At 48.7% G+C, this 21,930-nt stretch overlaps 1 protein-coding gene across 1 annotated transcript in view; it reads left to right on the plus strand.

The window, feature by feature from the left end:
* The window catches only part of CENPS (centromere protein S), an 88,086-nt gene that overhangs the window by 17,320 nt on the left and 48,836 nt on the right, over nucleotides 1-21,930 (plus strand). The window contains exon 2 of the mRNA XM_085609833.1: nucleotides 2,791-2,914. Within this exon, the coding sequence (XP_085465959.1) occupies nucleotides 2,791-2,914 (124 nt within the window). The remainder of the gene's footprint in view (nucleotides 1-2,790; nucleotides 2,915-21,930) is intronic.

The following is a 21,930-nucleotide window of genomic DNA, read 5'->3' on the forward strand; positions in this document are numbered from 1 at the left end:
AAATTGTCCCATGCAGTTTCTCAATGTCCTCTGAGGGAAAGCAGGCCCGGGCTGCAGTCTGCAACCACTATTCAGAAGCCAACAGCAGAAGGGAGCCTATCCCGTGAGCTACCCCTAAGCTCTGTTTTTCAGCAGCAAGAAACGTTGAAACGTTGAACGGGCTCAGGACTCCTCAGACCATCCCAGGCTAGAGTCCAGTCACTGACTTACAGCCAGCCACAGGTCTACACATTTTACCAGTAATGATGTGATTTCTTAGTCGTCCTCATTAGCTGTGAGCACGAGAGTGTCGTAGTTCTACCTCATTGTACAGTGATTTACCGTTTAGTTGTCCGACAGACAAAATGGATATTGAATCTTCCAGCCGGTGGCATAGCTGCCAAGGTTTCGGATTGCTTATGTGTGGCATTCCCATGGTTTCAATGTAATTATGAGTGATATTTAACCGTCAAATGTGTGACACTCAGAGTGACACTTTCGTGCAAGTTATACCAAGCGATGGAGCAAATGATAAGAGCTAACTATAAGAAAAAAATGACACGTTTTTGAGCAATGAGAAGCTCTAAATAAAGCTTGAAACTGCTGGAAACAATTTTGCATGGATGGGCACTTACCTACTGCCCCTATTTTAACATAATGACTTGCATATTCACAATGCTTTCAGTTGCAGGCTGGCTTCTCGTAGTGCTATGAATACAACTCACATTCCCCTCTGCACTAGGATTCAATTCTATACACTCACTCACTCTCTCTCTGATGCATGTTACTTTACAGGGTAGCCTGTGGTATTTGGCAGACATGCTGTAACTTTCTAAAAAGCGCGTCATAGACAAAATATTAAAAAGAAAGTAAAGAAGCAAGTGCAATCCGTGATGGCTAATTTGTGCTTTACATAAATGGCAACATTCACAGAGCTGCCAAGGTTTCGGATTGCTTATGTGTGAAATTTTAATAATTTCAGTATCATTATGAGTGACATTCAATGACTATGAATGACACTTTCTTCCTAACAGTTTAATGTCACCCACACTTAGTAGTAGCGTGGCAGAGCCTAGGTCTGAGACCTGTTGCCAAGCGGGGCGGAAGAGAAATAATACATTAAACGGAGATTACCTGCCTTAGCCAGCCTGCGCCTCCCTCCCTGGCTGGCAAACAATCAAATTAATGGCATGATTAGATCATGATCATTTGACAAGTCTGTCCAGACTCTCTGCCACCTGAGGCCGACTACAGGATGTGAAAGGGGCCCCAGCGGGGATGTTCTCCCTGTACAGTTCTCCAATTAGGCCCCTCTTTTACTGCAGTTTAGACTGACCCAGTTTTGGCATGTATTTAGAAACTTCATTTTGCAGCTGGATATCCACAGCTGTTTGATACTATGGTTTGAGCAGGGGGGTGCTTATGTACATTAATTCGTCGGGTGTGGTTTTGTCTTTCGGTATTCTAGTCTCTTAAATTCGTTTGGCTTGCATATGAGTTTATGCGATAGCAGGATATTTCCAAGTCCTATTATATTGATATTTCTATTCCTCCTGTTGTACACTAGTGCCATCTTGTGGCTTTTGAAAAACTAGCCAAGCTTTTCAGCGTCCATCACAGTAAAGCGAGAAACTAGAACGACACTGTTTTATTGCACTTCGAGACACCTATTCTTTTGCGTGACACTCTCAGGCATTGCAGTAATGCGGAAAAATTACAGCAAATGCGTTATTCTAACGGTAGATACATGGCAGGGCCGCTGTGACAGAAAACAGGATGCTCCAGGAGTCAGGTGATATGATTCTTACACCCCTGATGGCAACCCTGCATCATGCACTGAGGTGATTACTTCTGGTAATTTTGAATAGGGGGATCTTTAATGTAACAAGGGCCAGCTTTAGGGCAGTGCGGATGGTGCAGCCGCACCTGGCGCAGAGCTCTGGATGGGGTGCTGCATGTAGAAAAGCTTTTGGGCTTAATAGCACCTGCTTTATGCAGAGTTCCTTGTATGCCCAGCAGTTTTTAGGCTGCAATCAAAATGTCAAGGTAATTTTAGACATTAATGTTCCTTCTGGAGAGAGATCAGAGTGGCAGTTTTTGCTCCTCATAAAGCTGTGTAGAGAGATGATGTGCCTGCTGCCAAGACCCTGTACCATGCAGGTCACAGAAGTGTATTTTATGTGGATAACCCAGAGGGTTACTGCTTTCGTTGCAGATCTTTTTTTGTTACTTTTGTTACTTGCGGTTCATACGTTACAATCCTGATATAGCACAGTGACCTACGAACTGTCATCAAAGAGTTGCATGTTATAGGTTAGGATGCTGTGCCCTCCCCTTTCATGATCCTAATAGGGTTTGTTTGCATAGAAATACATTCTTATTATGTCAGAGGGGGCTATGGAAGGATGAGAGGAACGGTTGGAGGGGTGATACTGAGGGAATCTGTGGAGAAGGAGGCCATGCGGGGCACTAAAAAGGTTGTTGCACTGGGCACCACCAATGCTAAACCCAACCCTGAATGTAACCTTGTCTGATAGAATCATAATCACTAATATTATTAGTAGCTCGGAATGCTTTTAATTGATTATAGCAAATATTGGAGACCCCTGCACTGTGTGGCCTTTCAGAGTGGTAAGTCGGAGAGAATGTGGCCCGGTGAGACCTGATTAGGGTGATTTATGTAGATGGTACTTGCTAGTTACTTTTGTTACAAAAATTCTAATACCAAAACTAGTGATTGTTTATTTCAGAGATTTTAGAACACAACCAATTACTTTGTTTCTATAAGCACTTGTTCCATTTTGTCTGCAGAGGCTGAAAGCTGCTGTTCACTACACTGTGGGTTCCTTGTGTCAGGAAATGGCGGAAGAGAAACACGTTCAGTACAGCAAACAGACTATTGCAGCCATTTCAGAAGTCACCTTTAGACAATGCGGTAACTACCCAACTGTTCATGTAGATTTTTTTAAACCTCTTTTCTGAAGTTATGTTACAGTAGTAAAGGCAACATTACATCTATAATATCTCCCTCTTCACTCACACCTATTTTTGTTTGCTGTGGTCCCTTAATAGATTAACTGTTTTTAATAGTTTTCCTCATTGCACAGTTTTCTATATGCAAATTTTAGTCAAGGCAAATTCAGTTTAAATTTGCTCATTCTCCGTTTGTTGCCTCCTGTATACTTTTATTATCATGCAAGCCTTATTTTTAGTTTGTTTTGTTGAAGAAAAAAAAACTTGGTTTTGTGGGATTTGTTTTTAGTTTCTATGAATGCTTCCATAAAGAGCAATGGCTCATCATGAATGGATGGAATCTGCTGCCCAAAAGCAGTTTACAGAAGCTTTCAGCGCTAAAGAATCTTTTCGAACCTGTGTCAACAAAGCCAAACAGCGAGTTACTTGCTGACCATGGAGACACCCACAGGAAATGTGAACTATGTAGCGTTCTTACTCCTTATGAGTGGAACGACTTTAAGCATGGTTTGCACCATTGGGTTTTACACCCAGTAAATGAGCAGTGTGGTCAAGTATTAACAAAATGGAAATGTTATTTGTGCATTTATACGGATTTAATTGGCGGCCATCTTAGAGCCTAAGCAGCTATGGGTGACTAGTAGAAAAGTCAACCCAATGAGAAATGCTCAAACCTTGGGCTTCCATGTTGAGTCATAGACTGTATCAATGTCACTGACAGATCCCAGGGGACGACAACTATGGGTCTGGAGGCATCTAATGCAGTTAGTCTCGGAGGGCCAGGAATACATTACTACGTTCTATATCTTGCATGCACACCAGCTCAATTAGGGTCCAAAAGAAGATGTGAATTAAGGAACTGTCTCAACTGCTTTTTCTTACTGCTTTCAATACGCTTTTCTCCTGGGCAAATTAGCTCCTCAAGACATTGTGCATGCAAACTTTGGTAACTTATGACCTACTGTTTGCTCCTTTGGTTAAAGGTGAATCTTTATTTTCTTCCAAGAGCTGACATAGTAGAAGGCTTCCTCCAGAGGCTGGGGCTTGCTCCCAGCCATGGAGGATTACAGCAGCAAACCCGACAAAGAGTCCATCACTGCAGGGGAAGGTTTCTTGAAGTGTAGGTGAATATAAAACAGTAGCTTATGGGTATTTATTGAGCCAGTGGTTCGAATGCTGAGTCAACCAAAGACTAAACTTCATTGGAAATTCAAAAGATCTTCTAATCAGAATGGAATGCTTTTCTCTGACTTTTCAACTTCTCCCTTAACTTTGGTTCTGGCAGGCATAGGTAGGAGTGATCCTAAAGCGATATGTGGATTTTACAGAGAATGCTTAGCAAAGAGGGACACCAGGCCTACGCATTGTCCTCCACTACCCAGTAAAGATTGAGCTATAGTTTTAGGAACTGTGTAAGAAAACTGATTTGGTTTAGTAACAGAAGTATGTTATCCCTCAGCTGAGCAGACCGCTTCGCAGCATAGACTTTGAAAACAAAGTGCATGCAGCTTTTCAAGTCCAGACAGTATGAAGGAAGCCAGTAGGGAAATAGTTGGCTCATTCAGTCTTGTGTATCACACCCTCTTTAGACTTGGTTCACAATGCACACAGGTTACTGGCCATTCCCATATTGTGGACGTGTAATTTCACACACTACATACTGAGGAAAGGAAGGTTCCAGTTATAGGGACAGGGGTTTATTGTACATAGCAAGCCAAGGAAGGCTTCCTTCCCAATTGGATTACATTTGGAGAACAAACCATTACCAGTCAAGTAAAATGTGGTGATCATGATCAGTGAGTTGTGATTAAGTCCCCTGGGAGAGAACCAAAAGACAGGCAAGAAAAATTAGATGGAGTGGGTGACACCGCTTTTTTCAAGTTCCACTAGGCTTTGCACCCCTATAATTCGTTTGTACGGAAGGAAATGGAGTAAAAGGTAGGCGTTGATTTGCCTGAGATTGTTCAATGTGGTTGAGTGGAGAAGCCCCAAATACTTGTCTCCTGGCTCGAACATAAACATCTATTTAATTTTCTTCACTGGTATTGTCATTTTGTCAACGACAGAGTTTGTGGGTCGATTTACACACTGCCTACATAAAAAGTATTAGTCGTACTATTCACGTTCAACAAAATGCTGTTTATAAACCTATTGGCAAAGGCCTCTGCTACTATCTTTTCCGTGCAGAGATCTATGCACATATCTCCATATGTTTTGGTAGTAGTAAATTAGGGAGGGACAAGGTGGAATAGCTGATAAATGGGTACCATGCTTTAAGGAAGTTTGAGGGGTTAGGGAGGGAAATACTGATACAAACACACAACTGCAAACAAGGAAGACCATTGTTATTTACAGACTAGACCTCTAAAGCTAGTACAGATCTAAAGATGAGAAAATCGGTGTAAAGGTATTTCAGTTCAGATATGCAGTAAGTGATGCACTGCACACGGCCACTAATAATTATGGCAAAACACTCCCAAAGAAAGCAATAAAGATCGGGACATAAAATAACATCCGTTAGGAACTAATGTTAAAACATTTAATTATTTCAACATTGAAATATCTGTGGGTGTGTATATTCAACTTGTAAACTCTTATTTAAAAATTAACAATATAGTTTTTTTGGGTGGGAAAGGTTATTTTATGAATTATGTTTAAACTTTATTAGTGAAGTTAATATATTTAATTTAGTCAAGACACTGCAGATAAAAACATCTTCTAATCAGTCCTAAGATGCTAGCACCGCCAGGTACGGAACACCAAGTGCACAGCTCTTACAGATCACATCGACGCTAGCACGAACCACAGCAAGCACATCTTCGCCACCATCAAAGATTTCACAGCGCATCCTGCAGCTTTTAGCAACATCACCCCCTCACAAGACCTTTGCAGCAAGCTCTTGGAATTCTTTGGTAGCAAAATCACATCCATATACAGCAACTCCGACCCTCAACTGGTACCCGTCTCTGTCACACCTCAATATCCCATCACAACCGATGAATGGACCCTGACCATGTGGCCTTCCATCACCACCATCAAAATCGCTGCAACCATGAAGCCCATCCAAACAGGGCCCCATCTGACCCTTGTCCCTCCTCCCCCCTCCCCACCAAAGTACTCCTACTGATTTGTGAAACGCTAGCACTTATCCTCAATGCCTCTATCAACTCAGTTACATACCCGGACACCTTGAAACATGTCTGCTCAAGAAACAATCTGCTGAACAAGCCACACTTTCCAACTACAGACCCATTTTCCTCTTACCATATCCGGCAATGGTCTTCAAGAAACTAATCCACTAACTCCTCACTGACCACCTAAGCGACTACCAGATCCTTGACGTCACGCAGTCCGGATTCAGGCCCAACCATAGTACAGAAACCACACTGATTGTCACCACAGACTACATCCTCATAATCTGTGGCAGAGGAGACATGGCAGCCTTCAATCTCCTGGACCTCTCCGAAGCATTTGACACTGTCTCACATCCCATCCTCATGGGGTGCCTGGACAAGATTGGTATTCAAAGACTCGCTCTTCGGTGGGTCTGCTCCTTCTTAATGGATAGAACACAAGCTGCCAGCCTGGTACTTACTCCTCGGAAGACTGCAAACTCCTCTGCGGTGTGCCTCAAGGTTCATCACTCGCCCCCATCCTCTTAAAAAAAAAAAAATACAGAATTCCTCTGGCAAATGTCATCCGCACACATGACATCTGCATATTCTCCTACACAGACAATCCATAACTCCTACTATCCCTCTCGTACAAGACACCAAACACAAAAAAGGTTTACCGCCTTCATTACTGAAGTCGCTAACTGGATGAAAGCCACCTGTCTCAAGCGCCACATTAACAAGACAAAAGTAGTGATCTTCATCAAGAACAATTCACCTTGGGACTCCCAACTGTTGGCTGGCCAAACTATGAGCCACACACAGAAACTACACTAGGAACATTGTAATAATCACCAATAGAAAACTGAACATGACTGCTTAAGTTAATGCTGTTACTGCATCCTGATTCCACACCCCAAAGATGCTGAGGAAGATCTTCAAATGGCTCTCAAACAATACTAGAAAAACTGTCACTCACACCCTAGTAGCTAGCAAATTGAATTATGGAAAAACCTTCTAGGCTGGGATCACCAGGCAACTCGTTGGAAGACTACAAACCATCCAGAACTCTGGAGCCAGATTTATCCACAGTTTCCCACACAGAACTCTCAGCATACTATGCCTCGTAACTATCACACAATCTGCGGTTGATCATGTATGATTTAACTCATTAATTATCCTTGTTCCCTCCGAACAGCCTTTAATACTATGAACAGTTTTCAATACTATATATACATCAGACGACAGACCCAGGAAGTTATATTAATATCTTGAACAATGAGACTGCGATTTATAATTGTCCTACGTGATGCACATAAGTCTTAGCCAATACATTTGTGAGGGTTTGATGATATAGCTTTTCATGATAGGTCATCTAGATTACATAGACCGGGCAGTTTTTCATTTTCATTTTTCTATCTTTACGGATATAAAATAGCACACAAAATAAAACCTAGAAAAATACAACTTATTTCTAAAAGTATGCCAGGTTGGCACAAGTTACAAACATTATCTGAACGCCTAAATCCTTTTCCTGAGACGTGACTAAGTAGAAGCCTTTACAAGATAACACAACGGGACCCACTCTAAGATGCCGCTCACCCACCCCATCCCCAGACTGCCTAGTCCATCGCGAGGACCGGAAGACCCTACCCAGAAGTTGGAAGGTACTTCCTAGTTCAATACGACCGGTACGGATTTACTCCGTATTCTCTTTGGCTCGTTGCAAAGACCTACAGATTGAGAACATTCACAATACCGTGGTGAGTAAACCTGCCCTGGTACCAAAAGAGTTAATTAATCAAATTACACTTGTGTGAGGCAAACTTTTAATACTTCGCCTTTTTGATTAAATCTGCAGACCTGAGAATGACCCAATTAGAACGTCAACCGTTGATAAATATATAAGGATTGCAAGGTATGTTGACCAGATACTCCCCCTGAATACGGGGTTCATTTTACGACATATGAAGGGCATTGCATCCATGGGTGACAGCTCAACTAGTGCCTCGTCTATAAAAATCCCTAAATCTTAAATTTTTCTAGTACAAATTGAGGATTATTTCCTATTGGAAGAAATGATACCATTGACACGCCTTTTCATAGTCAATTCTATGGTAGGAACCGTCAGTGTAATTCTGAAAGAAGACTGTTCCATCTCACTAAGCTGTTAAACACGTAGTTCACGAGGTGCTTAGCTTCCCAGAAATACATAATATATACCTATTATCTTTCCCAGTTTCTTTTTATAGACAAGGTATACCACCAATCATCAACTTACCGTAGCTCTGCTTGGGGACTTGTTATATCCCTAGGCCGTAAAATATCCTAGTCAAATATCTAGATATATCCGAAAAAATAATTAAACTATAAAAAAAAATCAAGATTATGAGATATATATATATTTTTGATAATCAAATTTATTTGCATTTGAGAGAAACAACCGTATAAAAGACAGCGTATGGTTACACAGTAAGTCTATCCCCGGCCTACAGCAGGAGTCCCAGTCATGACTTAAAACTTCCAAGCTATTCCCTTCATTTGAAAAGCAATACAGCGATACAGGAGAAAGTACAAGCACAGAACTCAAGACAGTAGATTTAGCCATTTGCCCCATATCCTGTGAAAGTTCTCAGGACTTCCTCTGGCCTCAAAGAGGGGTTCTTCTTGAGCCGCGCACCAATCCACACCCCGTAGCCACTTTCTTATGGTAGGAGGTTTGGCCTGGGCCCAGGCCGCTGCAATGTCTCGCTTGGCCACCGCCGTGCCCAGAAATCATTTGTCGGCTCTGGAGCCGTCCAGCCCATCAAACTCCAAGAAGAAGGTGTATGTGATCATGAAGGACCCGCCACCCCAGAATCTGTGTAAGCTCCAACGCCACGCCAGACCAAAATGGAGCAAGGCATCACCATACCATGTGGTAGAAGTCGTCCGGGGCTTGTCTGCATCGTGTGCATTCTGGGGAGGAGCGCAGCCCTGCCCTATATAAGCGGGCAGGAGTGAGATCAGCCACGTGAAGGTAATAAAGTTGGATAAGATGCAGTTTAGAGGAAGTTGTCAGTTTTCGGGGCCATAAGGGCGTCAAGCCAGTCCACCTCCTCCAGGGGACCGACCCAAGCCTCCCATCGGTCCCGTAACGAGTCTAAGGTGGCAGGGCCATTGTTCACGAGGTAACGGAATATCCGGGACACCCCCACTCTGCGCAAGTTTCCCATCATAACCTGAGCCTCTAGCGGGTTGAACTAAGGAAGCGAAGTACCTGGTGGAATATGCGCAGTGAGGGCGTGGCAGAGTTGTAGATACCTGTGAAATTGGGCAGTGTAAAGAGTGACGCTGTTGCAGGTCGTGATCACCTACCCACCCACCCAAACATCCCCAAGTAACGAGATCCCAACGTGGTCCCACTGCTGAAAGCCCTCGAGGGACGCTGTTTCCTGCTACCACGTGCCGTGCACGTAAGTTTCTTATCCCATCTCGTGTAACGCAGGGCAGAGCGCCAGGCCACCAGGACCGCTATAGTGATAGGTGGAGTAGTTTGTGGAATGGGAGCCCCATAATAAGTAGGCTTGGATTTGCGGGAAGTCCCTAGAGTGAAGCTCGGTCCAGTAGGCCGGGTCAGACCAGCTGCCAGTAAACAAATCATGGACAACAATAAGCCTCGTGGCCAAGTAATAGAGATGGAGATTTGTCACACCCATGCCGCCATCGAAGGGAAGGATCTGGCATCGGGCTGAGGCTATGGTGGCCTCCCTCCTCCCCACAGGAACCTGGTAAGTACCCCATCAAAGTCTCGGAACCAACTACCCGGAAGGTGAAAAGTGACGTTTTGCAAAATGTATAGGAAACTGGGTAGTAGAATCATTTTAAAGAGCGCCCCTCTTCCAAGGGGGTTGAGGGGGAGAGATTGCCATCGTTTGAGCTCTTGTTTGGCTTTCCTGATCAGGAGTGTAATGTTAAGGGCCCGTTCCAACTCCGGGAGCAGAGCTGCCCATATCCCGAGATATTTGAACGATTGCTTCCGTAAAGGGATGCTAGACTGCCAGTCAAAGCAAGCTCTCGAGGAATGGAGGGGGACCAAAGTGGACTTCTTCGGGTTGAGTTGCAGGCCCGAGGCGTTCTCAAAGTCCTGAAGCACTTCCAGGCAACGCAGGCCGGAACTTTCAGTATCGGCCAAGAAAAGGAGGATGTCGTCTGGATACAGGGCGATCTAATCCACCTGGTGGGGTTCCCAAGACCATCCTCGGATTTGGGGATCATTATGTATGAGGCAGGCCAGGGGCTCCATTACCAGCGCAAATAGAAGCGGCAAGAGAGGACATCCCTGACACGTGCCTCTCCGGATTTGAAACGCCTCCGAGAGGACACCGTTGGTCAAAACTTTGGCCTTGGGGTCGGAGTACAGGACCTGGATAAGGCGTCTGAAATGGGGGGCCAAAACCCATCATGGCTAGAACATCCTCCAAGTAGCCCCAATCCACCGTGTCAAAGGCCTTCTGGAAATCAATAAGCAACAAGGGCAGGTATGGGGTGAGGAGGTGGCGGTGGGCCAAGGCAAGGCGAAGACGCCGTATACAATGCCGAGTACGGCACGCTGGCATGAAGCCACATTGGTCTGGATGAATCAATTTGTGGAACATTGGACGGAGGGCCAGGGTCATGGCAAAGATTTTTATTTCGGTGTTAAATAAAGAAATCTGACGATAGTCCGCACTGGAAGAAGAGGGCAGCTGGGTCTTGGGGCTGACCACTATAGTGGCTACATCGGTCTCAGAGGGAAAGGTGCCTCTCTCGACCACGTGCTGGAAGCTATCGACCAGGTGGGGTACCAATAAAATTTGGCACGTCGTATAGTACTCTTGTGGGAAGCCATCCAGCCCTGGCGTCTTCCCAGAGTGCAGTAGGAAAATACCCCCATGGATTTCCTCCCGGGGTAAGGGGGAGATTCAGGTCTGCCGATTCGGCCTGAGCAAGGCGGGGCATCTGGACGCCTGCTCGGTCCAACAACTCCGGGGCCGGGCGGAATAGAGCTGTGCGTAGTAGCCCGCAATGGCCCGGGCAGTGCAGCGGTGGGTCTCATCAGCGTCTCGGATTTCAGGGATAATTCTATGAGCCTTAGGGTAGGATACCAAGTTATGAAGCAATTTCCCATTCTTGTCACCCTATCCATATGTTCGAGGCATGTGGGCTGCTGAATTCATATCTGTGCATAGATCGCCGCCTAGTGTTGGGTCCGGATGATTGCACATTGTTGTCCTGGAAGAGTCTTCGAAGTATCACGAGATAGGTGACTCCTCCCCTGGACCTCAGTGCGCATGGGCATCCTCTCCATCCTTAGATTGTTTTTTTCCGCCATTGGGTTCGGATGTGCTTATCTTAGCTCAAGTTAGGAAAATTCAGTTTAAGGCCAAAAGGCCTTTATTTATCGTCGGTACTGTTCCCGTTCGGTATCGACTACTTTCTTTAGTGCTTTAGCACCTTCTTCCAACTTTTCGGATCCGCTTGGTCCGAACATCGAACTTCGATCGACGATGGAATCGAGGACTCCATTCAAACGCTGTCCTTTATGCCACGCGAAATACCCACACATCGACGTCCACCCGGTATGCAACAAATGTCTCTCACCGGATCACGATGAGTCAAAATGCATGGCCTGTGCCCGATTCCGCTCGAAGAAGACTCTCCGGAATCGACGGGCGGCGAGATTGGCGGCGCAGCAATCGGCGCATGCCCCGGCCAACATCTTTAGCACCGAAGAAGAGGACGCCGAGAGCGTGGAAGACGTAGACTCCAGCCCCGCTTCCGAACACGACTCCCGATCGGAAGACGACGATGAGGTGATCTTTCAGAGAGAAGAAGTCGTCGAAGAGGTAGGAGACTACGATGAGGCCTTTGGGGCCGAGGAAGATAGCTCCAGCGAGGAGCTAGGCCAACCCGTCGATACGGAGGCCGAAACCATACGTCGTCATGAGGCTCAGGTCGAGGGATCGCCTTCGGGCCTTACCCAAGATCAATCTCGCGGTTCTTCGGCCCCGCCTTCTGGCCCGGCCTCGAACATTTCGCAAGAGCCATTATTATCGAATACGACTGGATTCCCTTCAGCAAAACCGAAATCATCCATCGCACCAGTTCCATCGAAACCGAAAGTGGAACTGGTTGTGCTCGGCTTGAAGGCCTCGAAGCCCTCCACTCCTTCGACGCCGGCAAAGGTCATCGGCTCCGACCGCGCAAAAAGGGATTTCGGTGCCGAGCCAAAGAAGAAGGCCCTCGGTCCCCACAAGGCGCCTCGGCCTCTGGCACCGAAGACATCGGCACCAACCACCAAAGTCCAGGTGGCCACCCCGTCGACGTCTAAGACGGCGGCGCCTGCCAAGTCATCGACTCCAACGAGCGTCGATACCTCCCTTCGGATCGATGACCCCATGGCTGCAAAGAAGTCGGGTGCCGCTTCAACGCCTACCTCCAAGGTGCCGACCGGCTCCAAACAGCCATCTGCGTTCACCGTGCAACAGGTCTCGGCATCGTTGCAACGCATCAAGGAACGGGCAGCCCTCCGCTCTACGTGGGGTCCCGACTCGCACAAGGCTTCGACAGCACCCTCGGCGCCAACCAACATCACGTTTGGGTTGCCGCCGCCCACGGCGCCGAAACTGTTCTAGATTCGGACACATGTCTGCCAGACGCAGTCTCCCCATCCACTGAACAAACAGATTTCGAGCCTTCGCAGCCACGATTTAGCGACGCCAACACTGGTAGGTTGCTGCTCCGCAAGCGGAAAATCACGCCAGAGAAGGGATTGGACTCCTACAAAATTCCTCTCAAACACAAATTGCCGGCAGGGTCAGAGCCAGTGCTTCATGAACACTTTCAACCCTTCCATCAGGATCCACCGTCCTTTTCTCCCACGCCTTCAGAGGCAGACGCAGTAGAGGACTATGTAGGGGATGATACCACCTACCCTGGGGATGTCGATCCTGATGATCACCTGCAAGACCCAGATCAGGCATGGGATGACCCCACAGACCAGGGTGCCCCACCAGATACCCATGACACGCAGCTTTATAACATAAAGACATCTCCCACAGAGGACACTGCTGCCTTTAATGCCCTCATAGAACGGGCTGCTGCCAATCATGGAGTAGAACTCCATTCCGACACTGTCGAAGAAGACTTCTTGGTGGACACTTTCGCCTCTTCCGAAAGAACTGTCAAAACTCTGCCCATGTTAAAAGGAGTTCTCAAACTTGCCATAGACATTTTTAAAGAAACAACCAGGGCACGGGTGCTAAATCCCAGGATTGAAAAAAATACAAGCCTGCACCCGGAGACCCTATGTACATTAGGGGTCAGTTGCCTTTGGACTCCATGGTCGTTGCTAATGCTCGCAAAAGAGCCCACTCACAAACAGGTGATGCTCCTCCCCCAGACAAGGAGTCCAAAGTGCTGGAGACATCGGGCAAACGGATTGCAGCGCAAGCAGCAAACATCTGGCGCATTGCCAACACACAGGCACTCCTGGCCCGTTATGATAGGTCCCACTACGACACACTAGAATCACTACAACAACATTTGCCAGATGAATATAAAGAGGCAGCGGAGCTCCTCATCAGAGAGGGACAACTCCTTACCAATGCATCCATCAAGTGCGCACTGGATGCAGCCGACACAGCGGCGAGGGCAATCAACACAAGCGTCATGTTGAGGAGGCATGCATGGTTGAGAATCTCAGGCTTCAAGCCGGAGATTCAGAACAACATCTTAAATCAACCGGTCAACCCAGACTACTTATTTGGCCCTGAAGTTGACACTACCCTCAAAGATTAAAAAAGACACTGACACTGCGAAATCAATGGGGGCTCTGCAGATGCAGCAGTTTCGTGGTGGCTCCTTTCGTCGCCCTGGCAATAGAGGAGCAGCTAGAGGTCAGGGGTCACAGCAGCAGTACACTAAAGGGGGCATACAAAGTACCTATGATAAAACCAACAGAGGTGGATATCGTGGCTCCAGCACCAAGGGCAGAGGACGTGGTTACAGCAACACCAGGTCCTCCCCCAAAAACAAACAGTGACGCCCTCTCCCTGCCCCCCGACCATATAACACCTGTCGGGGGGAGACTCCAACGGTTCCTGTCTGCGTGGGAAACCATCACCACAGACAGGTGGGTCAGGGACATTATCCAGCACGGTTACTGTCTCGAATTAACGTCCAGTCCACCCAACATACCGCCAAAGCACCGTCCTATGTCCGTAGAGCACTTGGCGTTATTGCAGCAGGAAGTGCTAAGTATGCTGCAGAAAGGTGCCATAGAGGTCGTGCCCGTCAACCAGCAGGGGACAGGGGTGTACTCTCTGTACTTCTTAATCCCAAAAAAGGACGGGTCGCTCAGACCTATACTAGACCTGAGACCCCTCAACCAATACATTCTCTCAGAGCATTTCCATATGCTCACCCTACAGCAGGTTCTCCCGCTACTCAGTCAGGGAGACTTCCTAGCCACACTAGACCTAAAAGATGCGTATTTCCACATACCCATACACCCATCACACAGGAAATATCTCAGGTTCACTATTCAGGGGCATCACTATCAGTTCAAAGTTCTCCCCTTCGGAGTAACTACAGCACCTAGGGTCTTTACCAAGTGCCTAGCAACAGTGGCTGCACATCTATGGAGACAACACATTCACGTCTTCCCTTACCTGGACGACTGGCTTGTTCAGGCAAAGTCAGCCCAGCAATGTGCCAGCCACATGTCCCTCACCATTCACCTCCTTCACAGTCTGGGATTCTCACTAAATTACCCAAAATCACATCTCCAACCCGCACACGTACGACAGTACCTGGGCGCGACCATAAACACTCTGGCAGCCACAGCTCAGCCAAATTTAGTGAGGATCAACAGCATGCAACTGCTGATCTCAAAGTTCAAACCTCAACACTCCCTTCCTGCGCGAGTGTTCATGCAGTTGATGGGCATGATGGCCTCCTGCATTTTCATAGTCCCGCACGCGAGACTACATATGCGCCCGCTTCAGGAGTGCTTGGCACGTCAATGGAATCAGGCTCACGGGCAATTAAAAGACCTAGTGTTGGTAAGCGGTCGGGCATACAACTCTCTGCATTGGTGGAATCCACAAAACCTTTGCAAGGGCCGACCGTTCCAAGAGCCTGTTCCACAGATAATACTGACAGCAGACGCCTCTCTCTAGGGTTGGGGAGCTCATGTACTCACTTACACAGTGCAGGGACTATGGACAACGCAACAAAAGAAGATGCACATCAACGTTCTGGAACTGATGGCAATCTTCCTAGCCATGAAGGCATTCAAGGTACACTTGTGCAACAAAGTCATGTTGATCCGGACGGACAACATGACTGCCATGTACTACATACAGAAGCAGGGAGGAACACACTCTCCACAGTTGTCTCATCTGGCTCAGAGCATGTGGAAGTGGGCCATTCAGAGGAACATATTCCTCATGGCGGAACACCTCCCCGGCAAGGACAACCAGATGGCGGATCTGCTCAGCAGACCCAGCCACCAAATGCACGAGTGGGAGCTACATCCGTCAGTACTCCAACCGTACTTCCAGCAGTGGGGTCACCCAGAGATAGACCTATTCGCCACAAACGAAAACGCAAAATGCCAAAGCTTTGCCGCCAGGTTCCCACATCCACAGTCACAAGGCAATGCGATATGGATGAACTGGTCCGGCAGATTTGCGTACGCTTTTACCCCCGCGCCATTAATACCGCTAGTGGCACGCAAACTGCGACAACACTCACTGACACTCATCCTAGTTGCTCCCACATGGGCGCGCCAACCATGGTACACCACCTTTCTAGAACTTTCCGTGGTGCCGCATCAAAGGCTGCGGATCAAACCCGCACTTTTAACGCAGAACCATGGCGAAATTCAGCACCCAGATCCGCAACAGCTGAACCTGGCAATCTGGCTCCTGAAGTCTTAGAGTTTGGCTACCTAAACCTGCCACCTGACTGTATGGATATCATCAAGGAGGCCAGGAGACCCCCTACCAGAGCTTGCTATGCGGCTAAATGGAAGAGGTTTGTCATTTACTGCAACAACAATGACATTAACCCGCTGGACGCATCCATTCAAAACATCATCTTGTTACCTCTTACACCTCTACCGATGCAATCTGGCATACAACTCAATCCGTATCCATTTAACCGCGATAGCAGCCTATCTCCAAAACAGGCAGCACCTCTCTTTATTCAGAGTGCCTGCCATCAAAGCCTTCTTGGAGGGACTCAAACGAGTAATTCCCCCAAGACACCCACCGGCACCGGTGTGGAACCTCAATTTGGTCCTCACCAGATTAATGGGTCCACCCTTTGAACCTCTCCATTCATGTGAGATTCAATTCCTCACCTGGAAAGTAGCTTTCCTAGTGGCAATCACTTCGTTAAGAAGAGTTAGTGAACTCCAGGCACTAACCATTCAAGAGCCATTCATACAGGTTCACGCAAACAGGGTTGTACTACGTACCAACCCCAAATTCATGCCCAAAGTGATATCGCAGTTCCACATGAATCAAACTATTGAACTGCCGGTTTTCTTTCAAAATCCACAGAATGTCGCAGAGAGAATGCTCCATACACTAGATGTAAAGAGGGCCTGTTAGACCTGTCAGCCCTTTGGGTGGTCCCTCCTCATCATTATTTATTTTGTCCCACTTTTGCCTCAAACCCTGTGTGAATTTTTCCTTTTTGGGAACCACCAGACTTTTTCGTGTTGCTACAGATTCAGGGAACCATTTTAGCTACCCCTGAAACTTCTGTCTGAGGGCCTGGAGCACAAAATGGTGGCCACCTGTGACATCACCAGCATCCACTGGAACGTACCAGCACCTTCCAGAACATTCCAGGAGATTCCAGAACCCTGTGACCGTTGGAGGCGGTTTAGAATGTTGGGAGGATAAGAGAGGCAGTTGGCAGTTGGAGCTGGCAGTTGGCACCTGACTGGTGAAGAGAGAGGAGCACAACAGTGAAGGAGGAAGGAGTGAAGCAGCAGGGGTGGAAACTTGTGCCTGGAGTGGGGTCCATAAACCCACCCTTGATACTTGTCCCTACTGATGGATCCCAGCCTATAGCCCTGTGTGGGAAGAAGACAGAAGAAAACCATCCTAAGGACCTGGACAGCAGGAACAGGCCTTAGAACCAAGAAAACAGCAAGATTCTGACCTGAGAACTGGTTTCCCTGGAGTCCGGCGTCGAGTAGCCTGAAGACCTGGAGCCCGAGGTGGAGAAGCGGCACTGACTGAAGTAGCAGACGTCGTACCCGGAGCCGCCTGAGGTCGTGAGAGGGCGCCGACGGAGGTCGTGAGGAATACCAGAGGTCGAGGAGGAAGTGAACCGAGGTCGAGCGAGCGGCGTCATCGGAGGAGTGAAGTCCGCCCTCCGGAGTCGTCGGAGACCGAGGTAGAGGAGCACCGGAGGTCGGGAGTGAGGATCGCACTCCGGAGTCGCCCGGAACCTGTGAGGAGGAGCACCGGAGGTCGGGGGTGAGGATCGCACCCCGGAGTCGCCGGAAGTCGACATCGAGGCCAGGCCGGCCGACGTCATCGGAGCCGAGAGCGCCATCGGACCGGAGCCGCCCGAAGTCGACATCGTGAAGAGACTGCCTGACGCCGTCGAATCGGAGGTCGAGATCGAACCGAGGCCACCGACATCGGACCGGAACCGCCTGCCGGCGTCGTCGAAGAACTGACATTGTGCCGAGGCCGCCGAGACCGAACCGGAACCGCCTCACGGCGTCGACACGACTCCAGCGGCGTCGGAACATCAGAAAAAGGGCAGTAAGTGGAGTAGAGGGCGCCTAAGGCCCTGTGGAGACCTGAGAGACTGCTCTAAGGGGCGAGGGAGGTGCTGAAACCCATCTGACTGTGCCTGGGGTGAACTGGGACTAACCTAGAGAGGTTGTGTGGAGAAGGAAAGCCAGGGCATTGGTATTTCCCCCCTTTGATCTACCTCAGTTTAGGCCTCAGCCTTGTCCCAGCCAGGGAGTAGCCTCCCCCCTCAAGCCTTCCACATCCCTACAAGCTGTGCCTGGGCCAAATCAGCCCTTAAGAAGTGAAGTGTCATCTGATTATATGAGGGGTGCTGTATACTTGTAATTATTTATTGGGGATACTGTATTTATTGAATTTTTATCTATTTATTGCTGCACTATATTTATAAGTCCACAGGACTTGTTGGTGTACAATATTTATTGGTACAGTATTTATTGCCTCAAAGTATTTAATTGTCTGTATATATTGCACTTGTATTTATGCCCTGTTATTTATGATCACCCCTATTTATTTCATCAAACAGCCAATATTTATTTGACCTGCACTAATTGAAACTTGTATATTGTGATTGACCTATTTATTTTTCCAATCAGCAACTAAGAGAAAAAGATAAAGAAAGAATATTTTCATAATTTTTACGGTGTAGAGTCGTTTTTGGAACGGATGCACGCATGGTTCTTGTATGGGTATATTGTATGCTTAGCACTGCGCCTGTTTCCTGACCACTCGAGCCAAGCTACCACAGTGTGTTCGGGGAGTCCACCACCACCCTGCGGAGTGGGAGTGGGCGTTTCCAACATAAATTGGTGTTCAGCGGTGGGATAGAGCTGTGCCTACATATACTCAACAATAACTGTGGGTAGTCCATAGGCCTACACCGGGAGTTTTCTCACAGCGGCCTTCCTAATTGTGGGTTTTTGTTTTTTCCAAATTTACTCTGGTGGTGGGAGGAGGTAATACTAAAGGTACCCCCCTGCATTGTTACTGCACAAAACCTGACCTCTAACCTGAGTGGGCAAGATGGAGTTTGTACTGGAAGATTTAGAAATGTACACTGTGGCCCAACTCAGGGAGTTTTGCCAGCGGGAGGGGGTGTACTGTCCCCCAGGAGCAAAGAAGGGTGCACTCCAAACCAGCTTAAGGGCTTGGGGGGAGGCACGCCGAGAAAGCAAGGCTGAGGAGGAAGACAGGGATGGAGAGCCTAACCCCGAGGGGGCTGAGATGTACCAACCTGAGGTGGGGAACCTGTCAGCAGGGCCCAGGACACTTTCTAGGAAGGGCAGCACTGTCTCTAGTGGGGGCTTATCCAGCGTGGAGTTAGCAGATCGGAGAGAGAAAAGACAGCTCACATGGGATTTAGCAAAGCTGGAGAAGGAGAAGGAGGAACAGAGGTTGGCTCATGAGACGGAGAAAGAGAGGATGGCTCATGAGATAAGACTGAAAGAGAGAGAGCTTCAGATCCTAAGAATTGGAGCACCAACTGTTCCTAATGGTGGCAGCCAAATCCAAGAGTCCACCAGGGAACCCAAACCTTACCTGCCAAAGGACATAGTAGCTAGCTATGGGGCGGGTGACGACATCGCCAAGTGGCTAGCAGCCTATGAGGTCTCGTTGAGGGCCCATGGGGTTCCAGTGAAGTACTGGGGAGGGGGATTGTATAAGTACATGCCTCCAGCTGGTAGGGATGCTTTATTGGCCCTCGAAGAGGATGAGCAGACCCACTACCCCACCATGAAACTGGCGCTCATCAGGAAGTTTGGACTAACACCTGAAAAGTACCGACAGAAGTTCAGGGGTAGTCACAAGCTGGGCACACAGAATTGGGTGGACTTCCTGGACTATGCAAAGAAGGCACTGGAAGGTTGGATTCAGGGCAGTGAAGTAAGGAACTACGAGGAGCTGTTTGACCTAGTACTGAAGGAACACCTACTCGAGAAATGTTTCCCTGAACTGCGGCAACACCTGGTGGATAGCAAGCTGACCAGTCCCCGGAAGCTTGCTGAGGAGGCGGACATTTGGGCTAGTACCCGGGTGTCCACAAGGGGGACTGGAGGGGATACTCAAAAGGCCGGACAGGGCGCCCCCCAGAAGAAAGAGGGAGGGGAAAAGAAAAAGGAGTTCTCCAAAGGCCCCCAAAATAACTTCCAAGGGAAGGGAACAGGATTCACCTCTAAGGCTAACCCACCCAGGAACCCTAATCCTGGCCAGAGTCAGCAGCCAAGGGTTGTCCATTGCTACGAGTGCGGTGGCGTTGGACACTATAAAGGAGATCCGAAGTGTCAGAAACGATCACCCCCTCCCACTGGAGGAAAGCCCCCCGGAGTAGCTAGTGTAGTGCTCGGGGAGGAGATGCCCTTAACTAAGGGAAGGGAGTGGGCGGGTGTCACTCTAGTGTCCCTGGGAGAACGGGAGATGGTTCCTAAGATCCAGGTGCCCGCAAATACCGCAAAGTATGGGCAGTGGATCACCATCAACGGCCAAAGAGGGGAGGCTCTGAGAGACACAGGAGCCAGTATGACTATGGTGCGTAGCCAGCTGGTGTCTCCAGAGCAGGTAATTCCCGATGTACTCCACCCAGCCGCGATGGCTGACGGCAGAACAGGTCACTATCCCGTGGCCGAGGTTCCCTTTGAATGGGGGGGGGTTGCAGGTTCACTTCGAGTTGCCGTAAGCCCTGCCGTGCCAGTCGATTGTCTGCTGGGCAATGACATGGAGCACAACGCTTGGAAGGAGGTGGAATACCGGACTCACACCGAGATGCTGGGTACACCTGACTGGGCCTGTGTTAGCACAAGGTCCGAGACTACCCGAAGAGGGAGTTCATTCCGGCTGGAGCCTGGAACAAAGGCCCAGCCAGCTGCCAGTCAAGGGAAGAACCGAGGACAGGAGGAGCCTGCCTCGGCGTCTCCACCCCGTAGGACGGATAGGCCACCGGAGGTGGTGGGCCAGGAGTCTGCGGAGGGGGACGTTACCAACCTGGAGGACTTACCCATCCCGGCCGAGTGGCACGTGGAGGGAGGCCCGTCCAGGGAGGAATTCTGCCAGGGCCAGAGGGAGTGCCCTACCCTTGAGGGGCTGAGGCGACAGGCCGAAGCCCAGGCAGCAGGGAACGTTGAAGGGAACTACAGTGTTTACTGGGAGGATGGCCTCCTCTACAGTGAACCCAAGGCACCCCTACATGGATCGTCACGAGCCTTGGTAGTTCCTCAACGTTATCGAGCCTTCCTTTTGGAGTTGGCTCACGAGATACCATTGGCAGGACACCTGGGGCAAGACAAGACCTTCGCCCGTCTTGTCCCCCACTTTTATTGGCCTCAGATGAAAGTGACGTCCGATACCTACTGCCGGACATGTGTGTCTTGCCAAGCCAGTGGGAAAACAGGGGTGAAGCTGAAAGCTCCCCTGGAACCACTTCCTGTCGTTAGCACCCCCTTTGAAAGGGTGGGCATCGACATTGTGGGTCCATTAGATCCACCGACTACAGCTGGTCACAGGTTTATCCTGGTTCTGGTGGATCATGCCACACGGTACCCAGAGGCAATACCTCTGAGGACCATAACAGCACCTGTTGTGGCTAGGGCCCTGATGGGAATCTTTACCCGAGTGGGTTTTCCCAAGGAAGTTGTGTCCGACAGGGGGACCAACTTCATGTCAGCATATATGCGGGCAATGTGGAAGGAGTGTGGAGTGACCTACCGGTTCACAACTCCTTACCACCCCCAGACCAATGGTCTGGTGGAGAGGTTTAATAAAACCTTGAAGGGCATGATCAGAAGTCTGCCTGAAAGCCTGCGGAGGAAATGGGACGTCCTCTTACCCTGTTTACTTTTTTCCTACAGGGAAGTGCCACAGAAGGGAGTGGGCTTCAGCCCCTTCGAGCTTCTGTATGGGCACCCTGTACGCGGACCTCTTAACCTGGTGAGAGACGGCTGGGAAAGAACTCCCAGAAAGCTCCCCCAGGATGTGGTGAGCTACATGCTGGCCTTCCGGAGCCAAATGGCTAAGTTGTGGAAGCAAGCTTCTGACAACTTGGAAGCCAGCCAAGCAGTGATGAA

The sequence above is a fragment of the Triturus cristatus genome, chromosome 1_2 (genome assembly GCF_964204655.1).
Source record: "Triturus cristatus chromosome 1_2, aTriCri1.1, whole genome shotgun sequence".
NCBI classification, from domain to species: domain Eukaryota; kingdom Metazoa; phylum Chordata; class Amphibia; order Caudata; family Salamandridae; genus Triturus; species Triturus cristatus.